Source organism: Oncorhynchus nerka, linkage group LG19 (genome assembly GCF_034236695.1).
Source record: "Oncorhynchus nerka isolate Pitt River linkage group LG19, Oner_Uvic_2.0, whole genome shotgun sequence".
NCBI lineage: Eukaryota > Metazoa > Chordata > Actinopteri > Salmoniformes > Salmonidae > Oncorhynchus > Oncorhynchus nerka.
This window is the reverse complement of record NC_088414.1, coordinates 15,116,670-15,134,743: the sequence shown is the minus strand read 5'-3', so window position 1 is coordinate 15,134,743 and position 18,074 is coordinate 15,116,670. Positions and strand designations below refer to the sequence as shown.

At 40.4% G+C, this 18,074-nt stretch overlaps 1 protein-coding gene across 2 annotated transcripts; it reads right to left on the bottom strand.

Moving 5' to 3' along the window:
• Positions 1–6,304: 6,304 nt before the first annotated feature.
• Positions 6,305–16,610, bottom strand: LOC115101092 (torsin-1A-like). Of its 2 annotated transcripts, none has more exons than XM_029620275.2 (5): positions 16,254–16,610; positions 11,833–12,098; positions 9,849–10,024; positions 9,021–9,148; positions 6,305–7,640 (listed from the first exon to the last, which is right to left on the bottom strand). In XM_029620275.2, the coding sequence occupies exons 1-5, from the start codon at positions 16,441–16,443 to the stop codon at positions 7,396–7,398; spliced, it is 1,005 nt and encodes a 334-aa protein (XP_029476135.1). In that variant the 5' UTR covers positions 16,444–16,610; the 3' UTR covers positions 6,305–7,395. The 2 variants fall into 2 exon arrangements, with proteins under 2 accessions (XP_029476135.1, XP_029476136.1); XM_029620276.2 differs by lacking the exon at positions 16,254–16,610 and adding an exon at positions 15,344–15,639.
• Between the last annotated feature and the right edge of the window lie 1,464 nt (positions 16,611–18,074).

Below are 18,074 nucleotides of genomic sequence, written 5' to 3'. Positions count from 1 at the left end.
TCCTCCACGGGAACCACACCTGTTGGCATTCTCACAAACAATCACAATGTTGTTTCAATAAAATATAGAACTTTTCTCGCAGCTCTGGTATATAATGCTTTTTTGAGGCCTTTTCATTCTGTGGCAGCACAATGACCAAACGATATAGTGTATGTGAGGCTCTTGATCATACCTTTGATTATGACACTGGTGAGGAGGAGAGAGGCCAGGAAACTGACAGTGAAGATGCATTAGAGGAGAAAGTAGTCTGTTATAAATAGCACAATATGTTTAATCTGAGCATTTGTTATAGTCAAAATAATAATTTGCTTTAACTTCTAGCGACACCCCAAAGATAACACCATTGATAGGTGCCTTGCTTCGAAGATCCACACACAACACATTCCATTCCGATATATTATTTTGACACATAGCATGCTCTTTCCGTTCCACAGATCCACAACAAAATAAGCCCATATTTGTCGTTATTTTCATCGACGCCACCTAATCCTCAATTTTTACAGAGACTTCAATCGGATCTCCCAGTTAACATCTATCCAAAACCCTTACTCTGACCAAAAAATAATCAGAACTAGGTTTGAATTTACTACATTCCACTACCACTTTACTTCTCTTATTTCCTTTTGTATTCACCAATTGTAATCCAATTCTTCACACTCTCATCTCCACTTGACACGCCATCTGATTCAAACTTCACATCTTCTACTGCCATTTTCTCCTTTCCCAGAGTTCCCTGTTGTTTTGAAAGCACCACAAGATGGGCTAAAACTAGCATGGCTGACTCGTGACCCATGTGACTACACAGCAAGCTAGAGAGGCTGGTGTAGCAAGACTAGGCTAAAACCACAGAGTTTCTAAACCCAAAGGCGCAACATCACGAGATTTTAAGGAACACTGGTCGGCCAGGGTTTGAGAAGTCAATGAAAGAAGTGAAAAATTCTTCCTTAATTGTTCATTCTCTCGAAATCTAAAGGCACAAACTACACTACATGACCAAAGGCATGTGGACACCTGCTCGTCGAACATTTAATTCCAAAATCATGGGCATTAAAATGGAGTTGGTCCCCCCTTTGCTGCTATAACAGCCTCCACTCTTCTGGGAAGGCTTTCCACTAGACGTTGGAACATTGCTGAGGGGACTTGCTTCCCCTCAGCCACAAGAGCATTAGTGAGGTCGGCACTGATGTTGAGCGATTAGGCCTGGCTCACAGTCGGCGTTCCATTTCATTCCAAAGGTGCTCGATGGGGTTGAGGTCAAGGCTCTGTGTAGGCAAGTCAACTTTTTCCACACCGATCTCGACAAACCATTTCTGTAAACTCAGATTCGTCTGTTGGACCGCCAGATCGTGAAGTGTGATTCATCACTCTGCCAAGCAGAGTCGTGTTTCGGAGGACACATGGCTCTCAACCTTCGCCTCTCCCGAGTCAGTATACCAATTGGATATCACGAAATGGTGGAGAAAAAGGGGTAAAACGTTTTTAAAAATAAAAAGAATGCTTCTCCAATAGAAATCCCAGATCACACTTGTAGGCGATGTCATGGAGACATTGGCTAGCTAAGCTCATGTATATAAACACCTAATCGGGTCTAACGGTTGTCTTGCACCGAACTGCACATTTGCAAGCCATCAAATCAAAGGCACCTCTTCGTTATAAAGTTGTTTTTGACAAAAATGAAAACATGTTAGCTTGTCACTTTCACAAGGTTGAAGTAATAACATGTTGAACTACTGAAGACATTGTCTCTAATCTAGGTTGTGCCTTTAGATTTCAAGAAAATGAACTAAGGAAGAATTCTTCACTTCCCACAATGACCTCTCAAACCCTGGTTTAGTCTGTTTGGTCTGTTTCGCAAGCGTTCCTGGGAATATTTGCGATGTTGCGCCTCTGGGTTTAGAAACTCTGAGGTAACTGCATACATGGAGTGTGTCTGAAAGTGGTTGTGTCAACAGAAGTGGGTGTCTGGAAAGCAAATCAGCTAATTGGGCAGATTTTTTTCCACTCATGATCGTTTTGCATGGATGATTGGGATGCACGATGAGGCCATTGTTGACAACCATAGCATTTTAGCTAAACCGAACCCATAACCCCTTTCCTAACCTTAAACTCATTCTCTTAACCTGCCACGTTAATTATTCTAACCTGCTACTCATTTTAGCTAAGCCTAACCCATAACCCTTTTCCTAATCTTAAACTCATTCTCCTAATCTCCTGCTACGTTAGTTCTCTTAACCTGCCAAGTTAATTCTCTCCTATGTTAGTTCTCTTAACCTGCCAAGTTAATTCTCTCCTAGGTTAGTTCTCTTAACCTGCCAAGTTAATTCTCTCCTAGGTTAGTTCTCTTAACCTGCCAAGTTAATTCTCTCCTAGGTTAGTTCTCTTAACCTGCCAAGTTAATTCTCTCCTAGGTTAGTTCTCTTAACCTGCCAAGTTAATTCTCTCCTAGGTTAGTTCTCTTAACCTGCCAAGTTAATTCTCTCCTAGGTTAGTTCTCTTAACCTGCCAAGTTAATTCTCTCCTAGGTTAGTTCTCTTAACCTGCCAAGTTAATTCTCTCCTAGGTTAGTTCTCTTAACCTGCCAAGTTAATTCTCTCCTAGGTTAGTTCTCTTAACCTGCCAAGTTAATTCTCTCCTAGGTTAGTTCTCTTAACCTGCCAAGTTAATTCTCTCCTAGGTTAGTTCTCTTAACCTGCCAAGTTAATTCTCTCCTAGGTTAGTTCTCTTAACCTGCTATGTAAACATTAAGCTGACCGCGGTGCACCCGGCTATGGCTGTTTAATAATGAAGCACTGATGTTTCACCCATCCCTGTTGATCCACCCAGTTCTTTTGCAACGCCCACTTTCAGATACACTCCAAGTATGCGGTTACCTGTACCTGCCAAATTGGGCTACTTTGGAAACAATGTATTGGTCACTGGGGGGGGGGGGGCCGCCATGGCATTTGTCTTTTGTACAGATGTGAGTGCTAGTGATAGTTATTTAGACAGGGTACCGTGGCGTTCTTGGGCACAGGGACTACAGTGGTCTGCTTGACAACTATAGGCATTACAGACCATTGGGTTGGGATGTGAAATTATTTTCCAATCGTTTCATTCTGAACAGAACCGTCATTTTTTTCATTCCGTTCCGCTGTTTGACCAGCAAAATAAAGTTCTGTACTGGTTTGAAGCCAAAAGAAGTAATGGTTTATATTGTTCCTTTTTAAATCTACGTAAAAATGTTATTTATTTAGCTCAACATTAAATTAACAATGGATAGAGCAGCTTGCGATGGAGCGGGCAAGCTACATACATGCATTGGACAGACAAGTGTGGTGTAGGATGCGGGTGAGGAGAGAATGGGCATGAAGCGCTGGGCATCTTGTTGTAATGACATGCATTATCTGTTTAAAGGTCGTACTCACATCGGCTACAGAGAGCGTGATCAACAGCTGCTGCTCTCAAGCATGGTTTAGTGTTGCTTGCCTCAAAGCGAGCATAGAAGTCATTTCGCTCATCTGGTAAACTCTGTCGTGTAACTGGGTTTCCCTTTGTAATCTGTGATAGTCCTGTATTGTCACTTTGCCTATTTGATGGTTTGTTGGAGGGCGCAGTGGGATTTGTTGTAAGTGTCCCGGTAAGTGTCTCACTCTTTGAAAGAGGCAGCTCTAGCCTTTAGCTCAGTGCAGATGTTGCCTGTAATCCATGGCTTCTGGTTGGTCACTGTGGGGACGACGTCGTCGATGCACTTATTGATGAAGCCGGTGACTCTTCAATGACATAGGATGGGTCCCGGAACATATTCCAGTATGTGCTAGCAAAACAGTCCTGTAGGTTAGCACCCACCTCATCTGACCACTTCTTTATTGTGACCGTACATACAGTGCATTCGGAAAGTATTCAGACCCCTTGACCGTTTCCACATTTTGTTAGATTAGTCTTAATATAACATTTATTGAATTCTTTTTTCTCATCAATCTACACAATACACCATAATGACAAAGCAAAAACAAGTTGTGTTCTTGACATTTTTGCAAATATTAAATTAAAAACTGAAATATGTCATTTACATAAGTACTCAGTCCCTTTACTCAGTACTTTGTTGAAGCACCTTTGGCGGCAATTGCAGCCTCAAGTCTACTTGGGTATGACGCTACAAGCTTGGCACACCTGTACTTGGGGAGTTTCTCCCATTCTTCTCTGCAGATCCTCTCAAGCTCTGTCAGGTTGGATGGGGAGCATCGCAGCACAGCTATTTACAGGTCTCTCCAGAGATGTTCGATCAGATTCAAGTCTGGGTTCTGGCTGGGCCATTCAATGACATACAGAGACTTGTCCCGAAGCCACTCCTGTGTTGTCTTGGCTGTGTGCTTAGGGTCGTTGTCCTGTTGAAAGGTGAACCTTCGCCACAGTCCGAGGTCCTGAGTGTTCTGAAGCAGGTTTTCATCCAAGATCTCTCTGTAATTTGCTCCGTTCATCTTTCCCTCAATCCTGACTAGTCTCCTAGTCCCTGCTGCTGAAAAACATTCCCACAATTCCTTCGACCTCATGGCTTGGTTTTTGCTCTGACATGCATTGTCAACTGTGGGACCTTATACAGACAGATGTGTGCCTTTCCAAATCATGTCCAGTCAATTGAATTTACATCAGGTGGACTCCAATCAAGTTACAGAAACATCTCAAGGATGAGCAATGGAAACAGAATGCACCAGAGTTCAATTGCGTGTCTCACAGCAAAGGGTCTGAATACTTAGGTAAATAAGGTATCTGTTTTTTAATATTAATAGATTTGTTCAAATTTCTAAAAACCTTTTTTCCGATTTGTCATTGTGGGGTATTGTGTAGATTGATGAGTACAATCTTTAATTTAATCAATTTTAGAATAAGGCTGTAATATAACAAAATGTTGAAAAAGTCAAGGGGTCTGATAACTTTCCGAATGCACTGTACATATCCCAACCATAAATCATGCATTACAGGCAACATCCGCTCTGAGCTAAAGGCTAGAGCGGCTTCTTTCAAGAAATGGGTGTTGCAGAAGTAGTATGTAGACAACTGGGCTGTGGCTTTCCTGCTTCAATGCTAAACCACTCTGTTCCAGAAGAGATACTGATGATACCTTTTAAATGTGATGGCTCAATGTATTTTCTCAATAGAAAGGATAGTTTATTTGAATTGATTTTGGTTAAATACCATCCTGTTGAGGTGATCTGCTCAGATCTCCTTCTCCAGCCTAATATCTCTGACTGCCCCAATGGGAGGGGTCTCCAGGAGACAGAGGTGTTATGGGGCGACAGCTTCACCTGCTCCACTCCACCACAGTACCCAGGAGGCTCCTTCCTTCTCACTTTTCACTGGCTCCAAAAGACCCTAGACTCAGCCAGCTGTCAATCACTCTGCTGCCTTCCTCTTCCTTGCTACAGATTACTTCCACCAAAGGAACTACACCTGTGTTCCTAAAAATGTATTTTTCTGTCATAACTTCTGAGTTCCACTCCCTCATTGTCACAGGTAAACTGAACATGGAACTAACTGTTTGACTTTGTCAATATTGACAGATTTCCACAGATGCTTAGATTTGGGGCTGTTTTCTTCGTGTCTAAGAGTAGGAGACTGCTAATCTAAGATTAGATCCCCACTGTCCATGTAATCTTATTCAACATGGTCAAAAAAGCTAAACTGATCCTAGATCATATTTGCTGATAATCAATCCCCCCATTTTGTGTTTCTATTGCACCAACCTTGACAGCTTTCACCATCAGACTGGTCGTAGTGCTACTGCTGTTTGTGATGACCAACGCCATGAAGGCCCTCAATCTGTTCAATACCACCAGGAGGCAGAAGAGAGAAGGGGTAAAGAGTGTGGCGCTGACCTCCCTGCAGGCCAGGATACGGGGAGGTGAGAAGAGATGAAAGATATTTCACTTCTGGACAAGATCAGATAAGCCTACAACCTGTCTATTGACTAAAATCCCAGCTAAGTTATGGTCTCGCATGAATAGAACACCCAAAAAGGCTTAAATGAGCAAGCTAGAATGCTTTGAGTGTAAAATTTACAAATATGCCTCCTTTGATGTCCTGACTTAAACGTAGTAGTTCTTACATTACCTTCAAAACGGTTTGATATTTCATTTACTCAAACGAAACCGATTTTTCCCATGTAAAAACATTTTAATGAAGAATTGTGAACATTCTTTCCTGTAATTATTTTGTGCATTGTTTAGACAGGGAACAGTATGCCAACTAAGGCATGGTATACAGTTATACATAAAAGCTACAATTGTTTCATTGTGGTCAAGTTAAATTAAAACAAATTACAATTGGATTTACTTCATTGCAGACATTTAATCAAGATGGAATGTTGGACTACTCAATTAAATGATTTAGGACAAATCTGGATCAACCTTGAAAAATGTGTCATAAAATTGGTGAACTGAACGAAATACTTGTATACCCACAAAGATAAACTTACAGCAGATTGTGAAATGTACACAATGCTTCTGGTGAATGAGTAGGCAGATTTTTCTATGTTTAGGTATTGGTAAACTGGGTACTAACAACAGAAATAAAATAAACAATGGGTATCCAGTGAACCACAAATACACAATATTTCAGTTGCTACATTTTCAATGACAATTAAAGGGGCAAGCGGAAATAGTTACAGCCGTCCAATTCTTATTTAGAGTAACAATATATACCCATTGTTTCTTGAAGAATATAATCATCACGTTGATCTCAGACTGCGAGTCCTTGAATCCATCTGTCGTTTGGAGAGTGGTGACATTTGTCCGGCCCCAGCACCCCTCAGATTGAAAACAAACCACGTGTCAGGGATGCCTTTTGGCTGAAAAAATGATTTAGAGATTGTAACTTTAAACCACATTTGTTTCTAATACACAACTCATTTTCACTTGCCATAGTTCATGTGCAGCAGAATTCCATGAAAAAGGAAATCATTATTTGGAGATATTCATTCACAGAATATGTCAGGATCAAGCACCTTGATTGGTTAAAAATTGCGTTTCCCCTCAGTGTTTTTTCTCTCTCCTTTTAAAATTTGCCCTCCTCTCTCTCAGTAGTCCATCTTCAGGGAGAAATGACACCAGAAAGAGCGCAATTATGTCCTCCACATGGTTGTGTTGAAGTTGGGAGACCTGATGGGCAGGTCATCATCCTCCGAGTTCAGTCACTGACTTCCTCACTCCGACTGGCGGAGATGTTCTCATTAAGAAAGTGCACACAGTAGAGTAGATGGTAGACAGACGAAGTAGCTGTTCCCTCTGAGATCGTCTACATTGCGGTCAACAACTGCAGACAAACTGATCAGACCTACAAACCATCCTAATTACTACTCATTATGATTAGATCAGTCAGTCCGCAGCCGCAGGCAGCAACATAGTCGATCTCAAACATGCACTACGTGTAGTAATCTAGCTTGCCACCGATGGTCTTGCAGCCCTTGCCGGAGAAGATCTTCTCACTCTTGGGGAAATAGACCAAGTCTCTGGCCATCTGGTCAACCACGTTCTGGTCAGGCTCCAGGCCCTTGGCGGACATCTCTGCCATGCCACACAGCAGCACGTGTCTGTACTCCAGAGGCAGGAAGGGGACAAAGAAGTCAACTAGGTTCTTGTCTATCAGACTGGTGTGCCACAACCCACCTACACAGGGAAAGGGAGGGAGGGGGGGACACAGTCATAAGATGGGCAAGAAGAAGCTACCACCAATTGCTTACCAAAAATCCTCTCAGATGTACACAAGTGCCTAGGGGGCAAGGAAAGTCAAAATGGGCAGGGGCAAGAAAGGCAGATGGACAGAATAGACATCACATGTAATCTTTGTATTGAAGGCATGAAAAGTCTCCAATAACATCCCCAGTCTTCAAACCCCAGCTGTAGTAACAAAAGTAGAAAATCCTGACCTTAGAGAAACATGTGATCTGTTTCAGGAAACTAGGCGTATGTCGGGGTCACTACTTCACATGAGAGCCATTTGAAAGTAATATATATATTATTATTATTATTTGGGCAGAAATGCCTTCTGGAACATGTGAACTTTCATGTGCCTTAATAAAAATGTTATGCCATCTATAAATATGAATACAATTGTTAAATTACGAGTCTAGTTGGTTTAGCCACAGAAAAAGCAGCAACCTTCCCACTAGCCACGATTGTGTTGCTCTCCACTCTGGAGGACAGAGTTTTGAAATCAGTGGAATTAGATTATGATAGCTAAGGAGATGCAGAAAACAACGGTCTCCGGATTACATCTTCGAACTAAGGGCAACCATGGCATCCGTGACAGGGAGAAGTGTCCAACCATGATGTATAAAGGTAAGATAGTCCAGCTAGCTACATTTTCAGACATTGCACGTTTCTAATTTTGACAAAGTCGTTTTCATTTCAAGTTAAAGTGTACTGTTAGCTAGCTGGCTGGCTCGCTAGCTAACATGTATGATCTTATTATTTTGTATTTCAGAGCCATTTGCTTGGTTAGTTATTGCCCAATGTTAGCTAGCTAACATTGAACCTGGTTGGTTAGCTGCCTGCAGATTCATTCAGGGTAGTAATGTCATGAGTTGGGATTATAGTTAATTGTTTAGCTAGCTAGCTACATGTCCAAACAAAATACTCCACTATGCAAGTGCCCATTTTAATAAAATGTCACTGCCACAACTGTTAGCCAGTTAGCTTGGATGTTTGACCGCTGTTAGGACAGAATGCTCAGATCAAACCTTAAAAGAGATTGGTGAAGCTAAAGCTAAAGCTTAAGAGGGTGTGAACAATGGGAATGGTTGTAGACAAAGAACTCTCCAGTATGTACCAAAACATTCCAAGGCCATTTTCTCAAAAGTGAGGTTACAAGTTTATCAAATTTCAAAGCAGAGTTACTTTCCCATTGTTCCTCAAATGCAGTGTATGATATACAATTTTGTAGCTCTGTGTCTCTGATTTCATTGTAAAAAAACACTATGAATAGAGTTACCAAAGTGCATAAGTTAGGCTTCAGCCCTAAAGAAGGACAGCAAATAGGTGGCTTACTCTTCTTGTTGTTGAACACGGACAGGGAGAGAGCTGGTTCTAAGTCTTGCAATTGTATCTCCTCTCGGTCTCGACCTTCTTTCCAGAAGTCCAGGGCCACCTGCGTGATGTGCTCTCCTCCAGCGTTGCTATGGAGATGAGCAAAACAAACTAGTAGATATTAAAGTTACCATTTCCTGGTTGCTAAAACTAATAGTTTGCCTAATTTCAGTTGGTCTACACTATACTAGCTTATATTGTCACAATCATTGTACCATCTAAACCACTGTGAAATATATTTTCTACAACTAATAATATTGTAGTTTCAGCTGTTCGAAGCTGGTGTACAAAACTGAAAGTAAGAAACAAAAACAAAACTGAATTGGAAGCATAGAAAGTAATCACATAACAGATCTACCGCTTCTTAGACATGCTTTCAAGTAGAATTATAGGTCTATAACTCACATTTCTATGTGAATTTGGTCAGTTCGCCCATAAAAGTTGCATATTGCCACTTTAAGCTGGGTCCAATGATCTTTTTCTTCCTCACTGGTCCGGACAAGGGGTAGTTTATAAATGCATTACGTTCATGTGTGGTGATTTTATTTGCTAAATAGAAAAAGCTGAAGTAACTGAACTTTAGTTTTGGGAGCCGTATCTGATTCACAGCTGACGCTTAGGTAAGTAAAAACTAGCTACAACGAGTCGTTAAGTTGTGGGAAAGATAGGATCATGGATGTCTAATATATTTAAACTGTAAATCCAGTTTTAAAAAAATACAAAAGTATCCAAAAACACCACATGAATTATTTTTTTTTAAATCACACACTGCTATTCTGTCTGCCCTACCTGAGGAAGATGAAGATGGCTTGCCGGTAGGAGACCCCGTCCAGATTTTCGTAGTAATCCAAGTATGGCTTTATACAGTCGATCAGGCCAGGGTGCATCTTGTCCATCTCGTCAAAGATGAACATGGAACGTGGGCAGTTGGTGACGTTGCCTTTGACCCACTGCTGCAGCTGAGACTGAGGGATGTTCACAGCAGTAAAAACACAGACTTATCTACAGCAGTGAAGATAGATTTTGCGGATATGCTGTAAGATATATATTTTTAAACGCAGATATGCAGTACCAGTCAAAAGTTTGTTCACACCTACTCATTCAAGGCTCTTCTTTATTTTTACTATTTCCTACATTGTAGAATAATAGTGAAGATATCAAAACTATGAATGAACACATATGGAATCATGCAGTAACCAAAAAGTGTCTAAATATCTGAATATATTTGAGATTCTTCAAAGTAGCCTTGATGACAGCTTTGCACACTCTTGGAATTCTTTTAAATTTATTTTTATTTGACCTTTATTTAACTAGGCAAGTCAGTTAAGAACAAATTCTTATTTTCAATGACGGCCTAGGAACAGTGGGTTAACTGCCTTGTTCAGGGGCAGAACAACAGATTTGTACCTTGTCAGCTCGGGGATTTGAACTTGCAACCTTTCGGTTACTAGCTCTAACCACTAGGCTACCCTGCCACCCCAGCAGTCACCTGGAATACATTTGAATTAACAGGTGTGCCTTGTTACAAGTAAATGTCTTTCCTTCTTAATATGTTTGACCCAATCAGTTGTGTTGTGACATGGTAGGGGTGGCATACAGAAGATGGTATTTTACCAAATTGGGCTAAGTCCATATTATTTGAAAGTTTCTTCAAGTGCGGTTGCAAAAACCATCAAGCGCTATGATGAAACTGGCTCTCATTAAGACCGCCACAGGACAGGAAAACCCAGAGTTACCTCTGCTGCAGAGGATAATTTCATTATAGTTAACAGCCTCAGAAATTGCAGCCCAAATAAATGTTCAGAGGAGACTGCGTGAATCAGGCCTTCATGGTCGATTTGCTGCAAAGAAACCACTACTAAAGAACACCAATAATAAGAAGAGACTTGCTTGGTCCAAGAAACACGAGCAATAGACATTAGGCCGGTGGAAATCTGTCCTTTGCTCTGCTGAGTCCAACCACCGTGTCTTTGTGAGACACAGTAGTTGAACGGATGATCTCCGCATGTGCGTATCCCACCGTGAAGCATGGAGGTGGTGGTGCTTTTCTGGTGACACTGTCAGTGAGGGCTATTTGACCAAGGAGAGTGATGAAATTATGCATTAGGTGACCTGGCCTCCACAATAATCCGACCTCAACCCAAATAAGATAGTTTGGGATGAGTTGGACCGCAGAGTGAAGAAAAAACAGCTAACAAGTGCTCAGGATGTGTGGGAACTCCTTCAAGACTATTGGAAAATCATTTCAGGTGAAGCTGGTTGAGAGAATGCCAAGTGTGCAAAGCTGTCAAATGCAAATGGTGGCTACTTTGAAGGACCTAAAATATATTTGGATTTTCTTAACACTTTCTTGGTTACTACATGATTCCATGTGTTATTTCATAGTTGTCTTCACTATTATTTTAAAACGTAGAAAATAGTAAAAAATCAAGTAAACCCTTGAATGAGTAGGTAGCCAAACTTTTGAATACTGTACATCCTGTATCATATAGAACCCTTCTTCATTCTTCCCATCTAAGAACCCTCCTTCATTTTTCCCATCTAACCAGGGACCGATTTAGACCTGGGACACCAGGTGGGTGCAATTCATTATCAGGTAGAACAGAAAACCAGTAGTACTCCAGACCTTGTAGGGTAAGATTTGAATTCCACTGATATAGAATATGCATAAGAGTGTTTTTTATTTTTTATTTACAGCCTAACTCTCCATTGAGAATTTCCCTGCCACAGTTACTGGGGATTACATTTCAATATAACAAAATACTTGCTTTACCTTATAGTTCTCAATCTGACTCAGATGAGGGAAGTGAGCTGTAGAAACAAACTGATGGATGAAACTGCTGGCCATGCCCTCCTTGTAGAGGTTTTCAGCTATCAACTGGCTGACGAAGTTCTTCCCTGTGCCAGTCCAGCCATGTAGAGAGAGCACCAGGGGCTTTTTAGGATTTTTATTGTTCATGAATCCCGTTACAGCTTTCTGGATGACTCTGGAGGCAACATGTTGACCAAACAGCTTCCGATCTAGGGCCACTTCCAAACCTGATGACAGGGCAGGAGTTGATTATTAAGTGTCAATGAATGGGATGTGCTACGAATACACCACCATTATTTCTATACTAATCATAGGTGGTTATCTTAACGTGATTAGTTACGCATGTAGGACACAGCTGCTAAGTAGGCTAGTGGTGCAAGGGTCAGCTGCTTGTCCACTCGCACCCACCCGCAATTGCAAATTACCCTTCCACCACCACCCGACTATATGTGATAAATTGAAAATCTGAGGCCCGCACTTGACGCTAACCTGCTAATATAGAAAATAGGCTAGTCGGTTTTTGGAACGGTTTTTGTCAGGGGTTGAAGGATATTTTTTTGCCCGATTTAGATAGGCTGTTTCTGCTTATGATTTCCAACATTTTGGTAGGTGATTTGTTAGTCAACTTCTGGGCCTATAATTAGATACTTGCAGCTTCTTCTCTTCTGTCATTATATGTTGCACTGAAAGACTAAACAAACCCTTGCTCACCAGTGAGGTCATAAATCGACAGAATTAATGCATTAATTTAGTTGACAGCAGTAAAGTTCTCGGTCATCTCTGCTTCTTTCTTGGAGCAAATATGTTTAGGGATCAGGAAGAAAATGCAATAACAAAAAAATTAAACGTGTAAGACTATGTTTAAAATTTCAGTTTGACCGGTTATAAGGAAATAGAAAGCTGTGAAAATGACCCAATATGTTTCTGATAAGATTTCAGTTTGGCTTGGATGCATCATTTATGTGGTTGAAATACTTTTAGCTTTCTGATGCTGATAAATGTAGATACCGTCTGTGAAGGTGTTAACTGCGCATTCTCTCAAGATGCTGAATGAAAGAAATCATATTTTTCTACTCCTGTTCCTGAGTCAAAATTGTGCCTACATTTGGTGTATCATTTTACTGCAATAAATGCTTAAATTCTTGCAGGAGTTACTTTTAAGGCTATGTGAGAGGTTACACATTTAAGTGTCCAGATTTCAGTTTCCATTCTACCCATCTGAACAGTAGCCTAGACTACAGTTCCCTTGACGTGCATAGGCCTATTTGAATGTGTATAGTGCCTCACAATCATAACACATAAAATAGCAATCTATCATCCTCTTTTACCAATTCAAATCTTTAGCAAACACTACTTTTCAGACCCTCCCTTATTATTTAACAACTTTTCTCTTATTGAATTAAACTCAGACAATTGTACGGTTACATACATACAATAATGTGATTATTGTGGATAGTTAGATTAATATAATAGTTTGATTGAAAAGTTTACATGATTTGAAAGAAGGATTTCCCTAATAATCCTGTTTACATGGACATCTGAAACCGGGGTACATGATAAATACAGAAAAATTAGAAATCAATTTTGTCACTTTATTAATCGTCTTTTGTTTGTAACGGGCCCGTCTGTTTGTAACGCGCCCATTTGTTTGTAACGTGCATATTTGCGGATATCTGATAGTATCTCTGATTGTCTTAACTCAGCCCCACTAATGAGCTGTGGAGCTTCTCAAAGTAATTTTTCTTCACCTTAAAACAGCAAGTAAACAAAGAAGTTTGAATATCAATTGTGAATGACAATAGGCCCTCAAAGAATTTTTACAATATTTCCAGCTCTCTCCCTTTCGATAACCAAAACAAAAAATGTAATGCTCTGATCCGGTGGAAACGTTATAAAACACCTGCTTACTTCTTATCCCTTGCACAAGAAGCCTACAGCTGTGTCTGTCCCGAGATCACTGGCACTGGAAACTGAGGGCCCAGAATATTTTATACAATGTCTCAAATTTGCTAGCAGGAGTTTTGGAGCGACCCAGTTGATAGTTGATACAATGTCTCAAGATCGTTGCAGACAGGCCTAGCCAATGACAGGCCTAGCCAATGTAATTTATATGATATTTATTTTTATTTTCTACCTGCAAGGCTGAAATGTTGTTGGCTTTATGTAGGTTATTATTACATAGTTGGCAAATGGCATTAAAAGTAACTTTTAGATTTGTATAATTTTTATTAGATCGAATGTAGATTAACCACAGACAATGATTCAGACAAAGACTATTATACATGCAACTGTTCCACAAAAATGTGCATATGGAAATCACAACTGGCACGCAAATTGGTAGAAATGGTAAGAAATTGGCACATTGATCTCCGGCTCCCTTTGAGTCATTTGTGTGTTTTTTTTTATCAAATAGCGTGCTTAAAGCATCTGACTAGTTCAGAAAATATAGTTGATCATGGAAAAAGTTGTAGAAATGTCGATTAATCGTTTGGTTGGGGGAAAAAAAGACAACTCTTTGTCAGGGACAGCCATAGTAGAATTACCTTTAGATGCCCCCCCCACCCCCACCTTTAGATGCCCCCCAAATGAGGGAGGACCCCCTGCCAGGTTATGCCCCCCTCACTTCTGCGCCCCTGATGTGAACTACTTCTAAGGGGCATTTAGATAACTGGCCAGGCTGTTACACAAGCCTGCCGCGATCGGAGTCCCATAGGGCGGCGCACAATTGGCCCAGCGTTGTCCGGGATTGGCCGTCATTGTAAATAAGAATTAGTTCTTAACTGACTTGCCTAGTTAAATAAAGGAAAACATATATATACAATTACTCACTTCACTCGTGCCAAACTGGTAGGCTTGTGCTAACGATGCGGATACATGCGCAGATCAAACACATTTGGAACGCCAATTAAGGCGTTTAGATGTCCTTATAATTCTAAAGATTCGTCAGAAAATTAGGTGTTTATTTCGATTTTACGACTATTAAAATAAGCAGAGTATGGTGTTTACATGACTATTGCATCACCGGATTACTGCCTAGCCTACTAGAACTAGCCTACTAGTTCTTATTGGCTACGTCGATCCATTTTTTTGCCCATTTCCATTTGGCGATTAGGATGTAGGCAATTTGGCGCTGGTACAATTAGGCCTTAACGCTTAGGTTTATGCACCAACGCCAAATAGGCTCAAATAAATGACAAACTTCTATGCAGCCTGTAAATATAAACAGTACAAGACTGCTACATTCATGGATTTAAGGTATCGTTTTCTCAAGCCACCCGCACTTCATCCACCCAATATTTAACGACCCTTAAATCAACCCTCGTTTTCTAAAGTAGGCCAACCGTATAATGGTGGAGATCGATAAGCAATCGCAAGATTAAAACGCAAAAGTACTGGCTGTGTCTACATGATCAAATGGCCTAAGTAAACAGCGTTACCACACCAACCATTTAATATTTAGCTGTACACATACCTGTTGAATTAAAAGCAATCCATTTTGAATCGCAACTTTCATATACATAATTGTAAATTTTCCGCCCCACTGCTGCAACTCCCAAACCGACCACAAATGTGGTTGAGATTGGTTCGAACGCATTGACAAAAGCACTCGATATCAATACATATACGAAATAGGCTTTGTATGTTGCTTTCATTTTAACTTCAAATAAACGTTTAGCTACCAAGTTTATAATTTAGAAACGAAAGACGTTGAGTCCAAGTTAGCCATTTCCTCCTACGTAATCATTATGCGACACCAACACATCAGAAACAAAATGGTCGTCACCAGGAATACGAGTCGCAACTATGAAACTCGGATATTTCCGATTTACTAACTGCTATTCGTTTTCACGAGCAGTGTTCAACGAAACAACAAATCGGGCATTTCCGAGTTTCCTAGTTCCGACTAGCAAATGAACGCAGCATAATAAATGACTAAACCCCGCATATTTATACAATTTATGTTCTTACAATCGGATATTAAACATAACCCTAACTTAAAATAAAGACAAAAGCTACGTTTTATGTTCATTAATTTTTACAATATAGCCCATTTTGACTTTGCTGGTTGTCACTCGTTACCACAGCCACAAAAGGGATCGCATTCAACATCGGCTACGTTCGGCCATGGTTTGCCACATGGATGTCATTCAGCATTTCAGAATTTTAAAGTTAAAACTGCAAATTATATTCAGAAAGCCTACAATTTTAAGGGACAGAGGTGTTCTGAGTGAGCCAAAGAAATGCAAGTAGCCAAGTTAAGACAATAATAAATTTACTTACTACAAATTAGGGTATGTTCAAAAAACCTAGTTGCAACGCCATTAATTGGAAAGGCCCCCCAAAATAAGTGTTAACACGCCGGTACTAAATGTTAAACGTACCTGTTCTGTTGAAGGAGATCCACTCTGGTCTACAACATTCGTGAAAATAGTAAAACACGTTCTGGTAGGTTGCGAGGAAGCCGGTGAGAGCCGCAGCCATACCAACCGCTATGCTGGTACTGATAGGCTCAATCGCCGCCGTCGCAGTGATGTTCGACAACAGAAACCCCAACAGAAAAAACGGTCGCATATTTGACAGTGTTTACTAGCTAGCTAGCGGTGTATATTTACCTAAACAAACTTGATTGCAGACTGTTAAATAACATGAGATACAAAATGGTATTATAGAGTATAGCCTGCGCGAGCCTCAACTCTGAGTTGAGCTTCTTCCTCTTCTATTACAGAATGTCGGTCCGCAACCCAACATTAAAGGTGCATGCTGCCACCTACTGTGCTTTAGTGTGTGGTCAATCACGGTTTACAACATTTCTAAATCCCACTTTCTAACTCAGCATATAAATGACAGCCCTTGGGCTCAGAGTTCCATCTCTTCTGCCACACATCTGTCAAAATGGCTCTGATTTTACATTTGGCCTCACCTCTACCCAGTGGAAAATTAATACAAATTATATCTTGTTTCAAAGCTCTACTGGCTAATTGGTCTTCAATTTTATTCCCTTCCAAACCCGAATGTGCTGGGACCCAGCAGAATCTCACTAATACACCAATTCTCTCAATTCTCCATAATAATATTAATATCTCCAACTCCTATTAAATTTACCTGATGATAAACTATTCAACACATACAGAATCTAAGCATACTATGTTCTCCACCCACTGGAGGGCAACTATTATTGGCTACAGTTCAAATGAGTACACTGAAAGTTAATCTGTTAGTCTTCTACGTATCTGCACATCAAATTCAGGAATGTAAACGCCTGCTCCTGTGCGCCCACTATCTGAACATCCCCTATCACCACAGAAGGGCCAACCTCCAACTCCCTCAAACCACTCATGAGCAAGCTTTCCAACCAAAACCACTACCTTGTCTACTAGTATATTCCCAACAATCATCTAAAACAGTAGCAGTGGGATGCTCAACCTCACTTAACCCAATAAGCTAATGACAATTTTGTACGCCATATATCCAAATGTATCTCACCTGCTTCCACTAGTAAGGCACATACAGGTGTTGATTTAAATGCACCAATACATATCCTTAAAGCTATATACTGGATTCTGTCCAACTCCTGAAGTCAAATCTTCGGCGCTATTCCATAAACTATACACCTGTAATCACTTGTCGTCCTGATCAGAGCTCTATAAATATCCATCAACAATTGTTTGTCAGAACCCCCATAACCAGAGACCGAGCGCATAAGATTCACCACCTTCTTACACTTTGTTTATGACATGATCTTTCCATTTAAATCACTCATTGAACAACAGTCGCTCATTGACAACTCCATAGGCATCAAATAAAATGGATCCAATTAACTCGAAAAGAGTGATTAAATAAGAAGGCCGTAACCCAGTTATATAATCTCCCACCAATATCAAGTCTTTCCATCTTTAATCAGTATGCCTTCTCTCCACATAGTGTCATAAGCCTTTTCAATGTAAAAAAAAGAAAAAAGACAGCCATTACTTCTTTTATTTTTATTTCTACTTTTCACATTCTTCCACTGCAAATCTACCATTCCAGTGTTTTACTTGCTATATTGTATTTACTTTGCCACCATGGCCTTTTTTGTTGTTGTTGCCTTTACCTCCCTTATCTCACCTCATTTGCTCACATCGTATATAGACTTGTTTCTACTGTATTATTGACTGTATGTTTGTTTTACTCCATGTGTAACTCTGTGTTGTTGTATGTGTTGA

Excerpts from the sequence above, each read along its gene's own strand:
- LOC115101092 (XM_029620275.2), bottom strand. The coding sequence starts at position 16,443 with ATGCGACCGTTTTTTCTGTTGGGGTTTCTGTTGTCGAACATCACTGCG. Across the intron at positions 9,149-9,848 it reads GCCATCTTCATCTTCCTCAG|CAACGCTGGAGGAGAGCACA; the intron begins GTAGGGCAGACA and ends TCATCTCCATAG. Across the intron at positions 7,641-9,020 it reads CGTGTTCAACAACAAGAAGA|GTGGGTTGTGGCACACCAGT; the intron begins GTAAGCCACCTA and ends TTCCCTGTGTAG.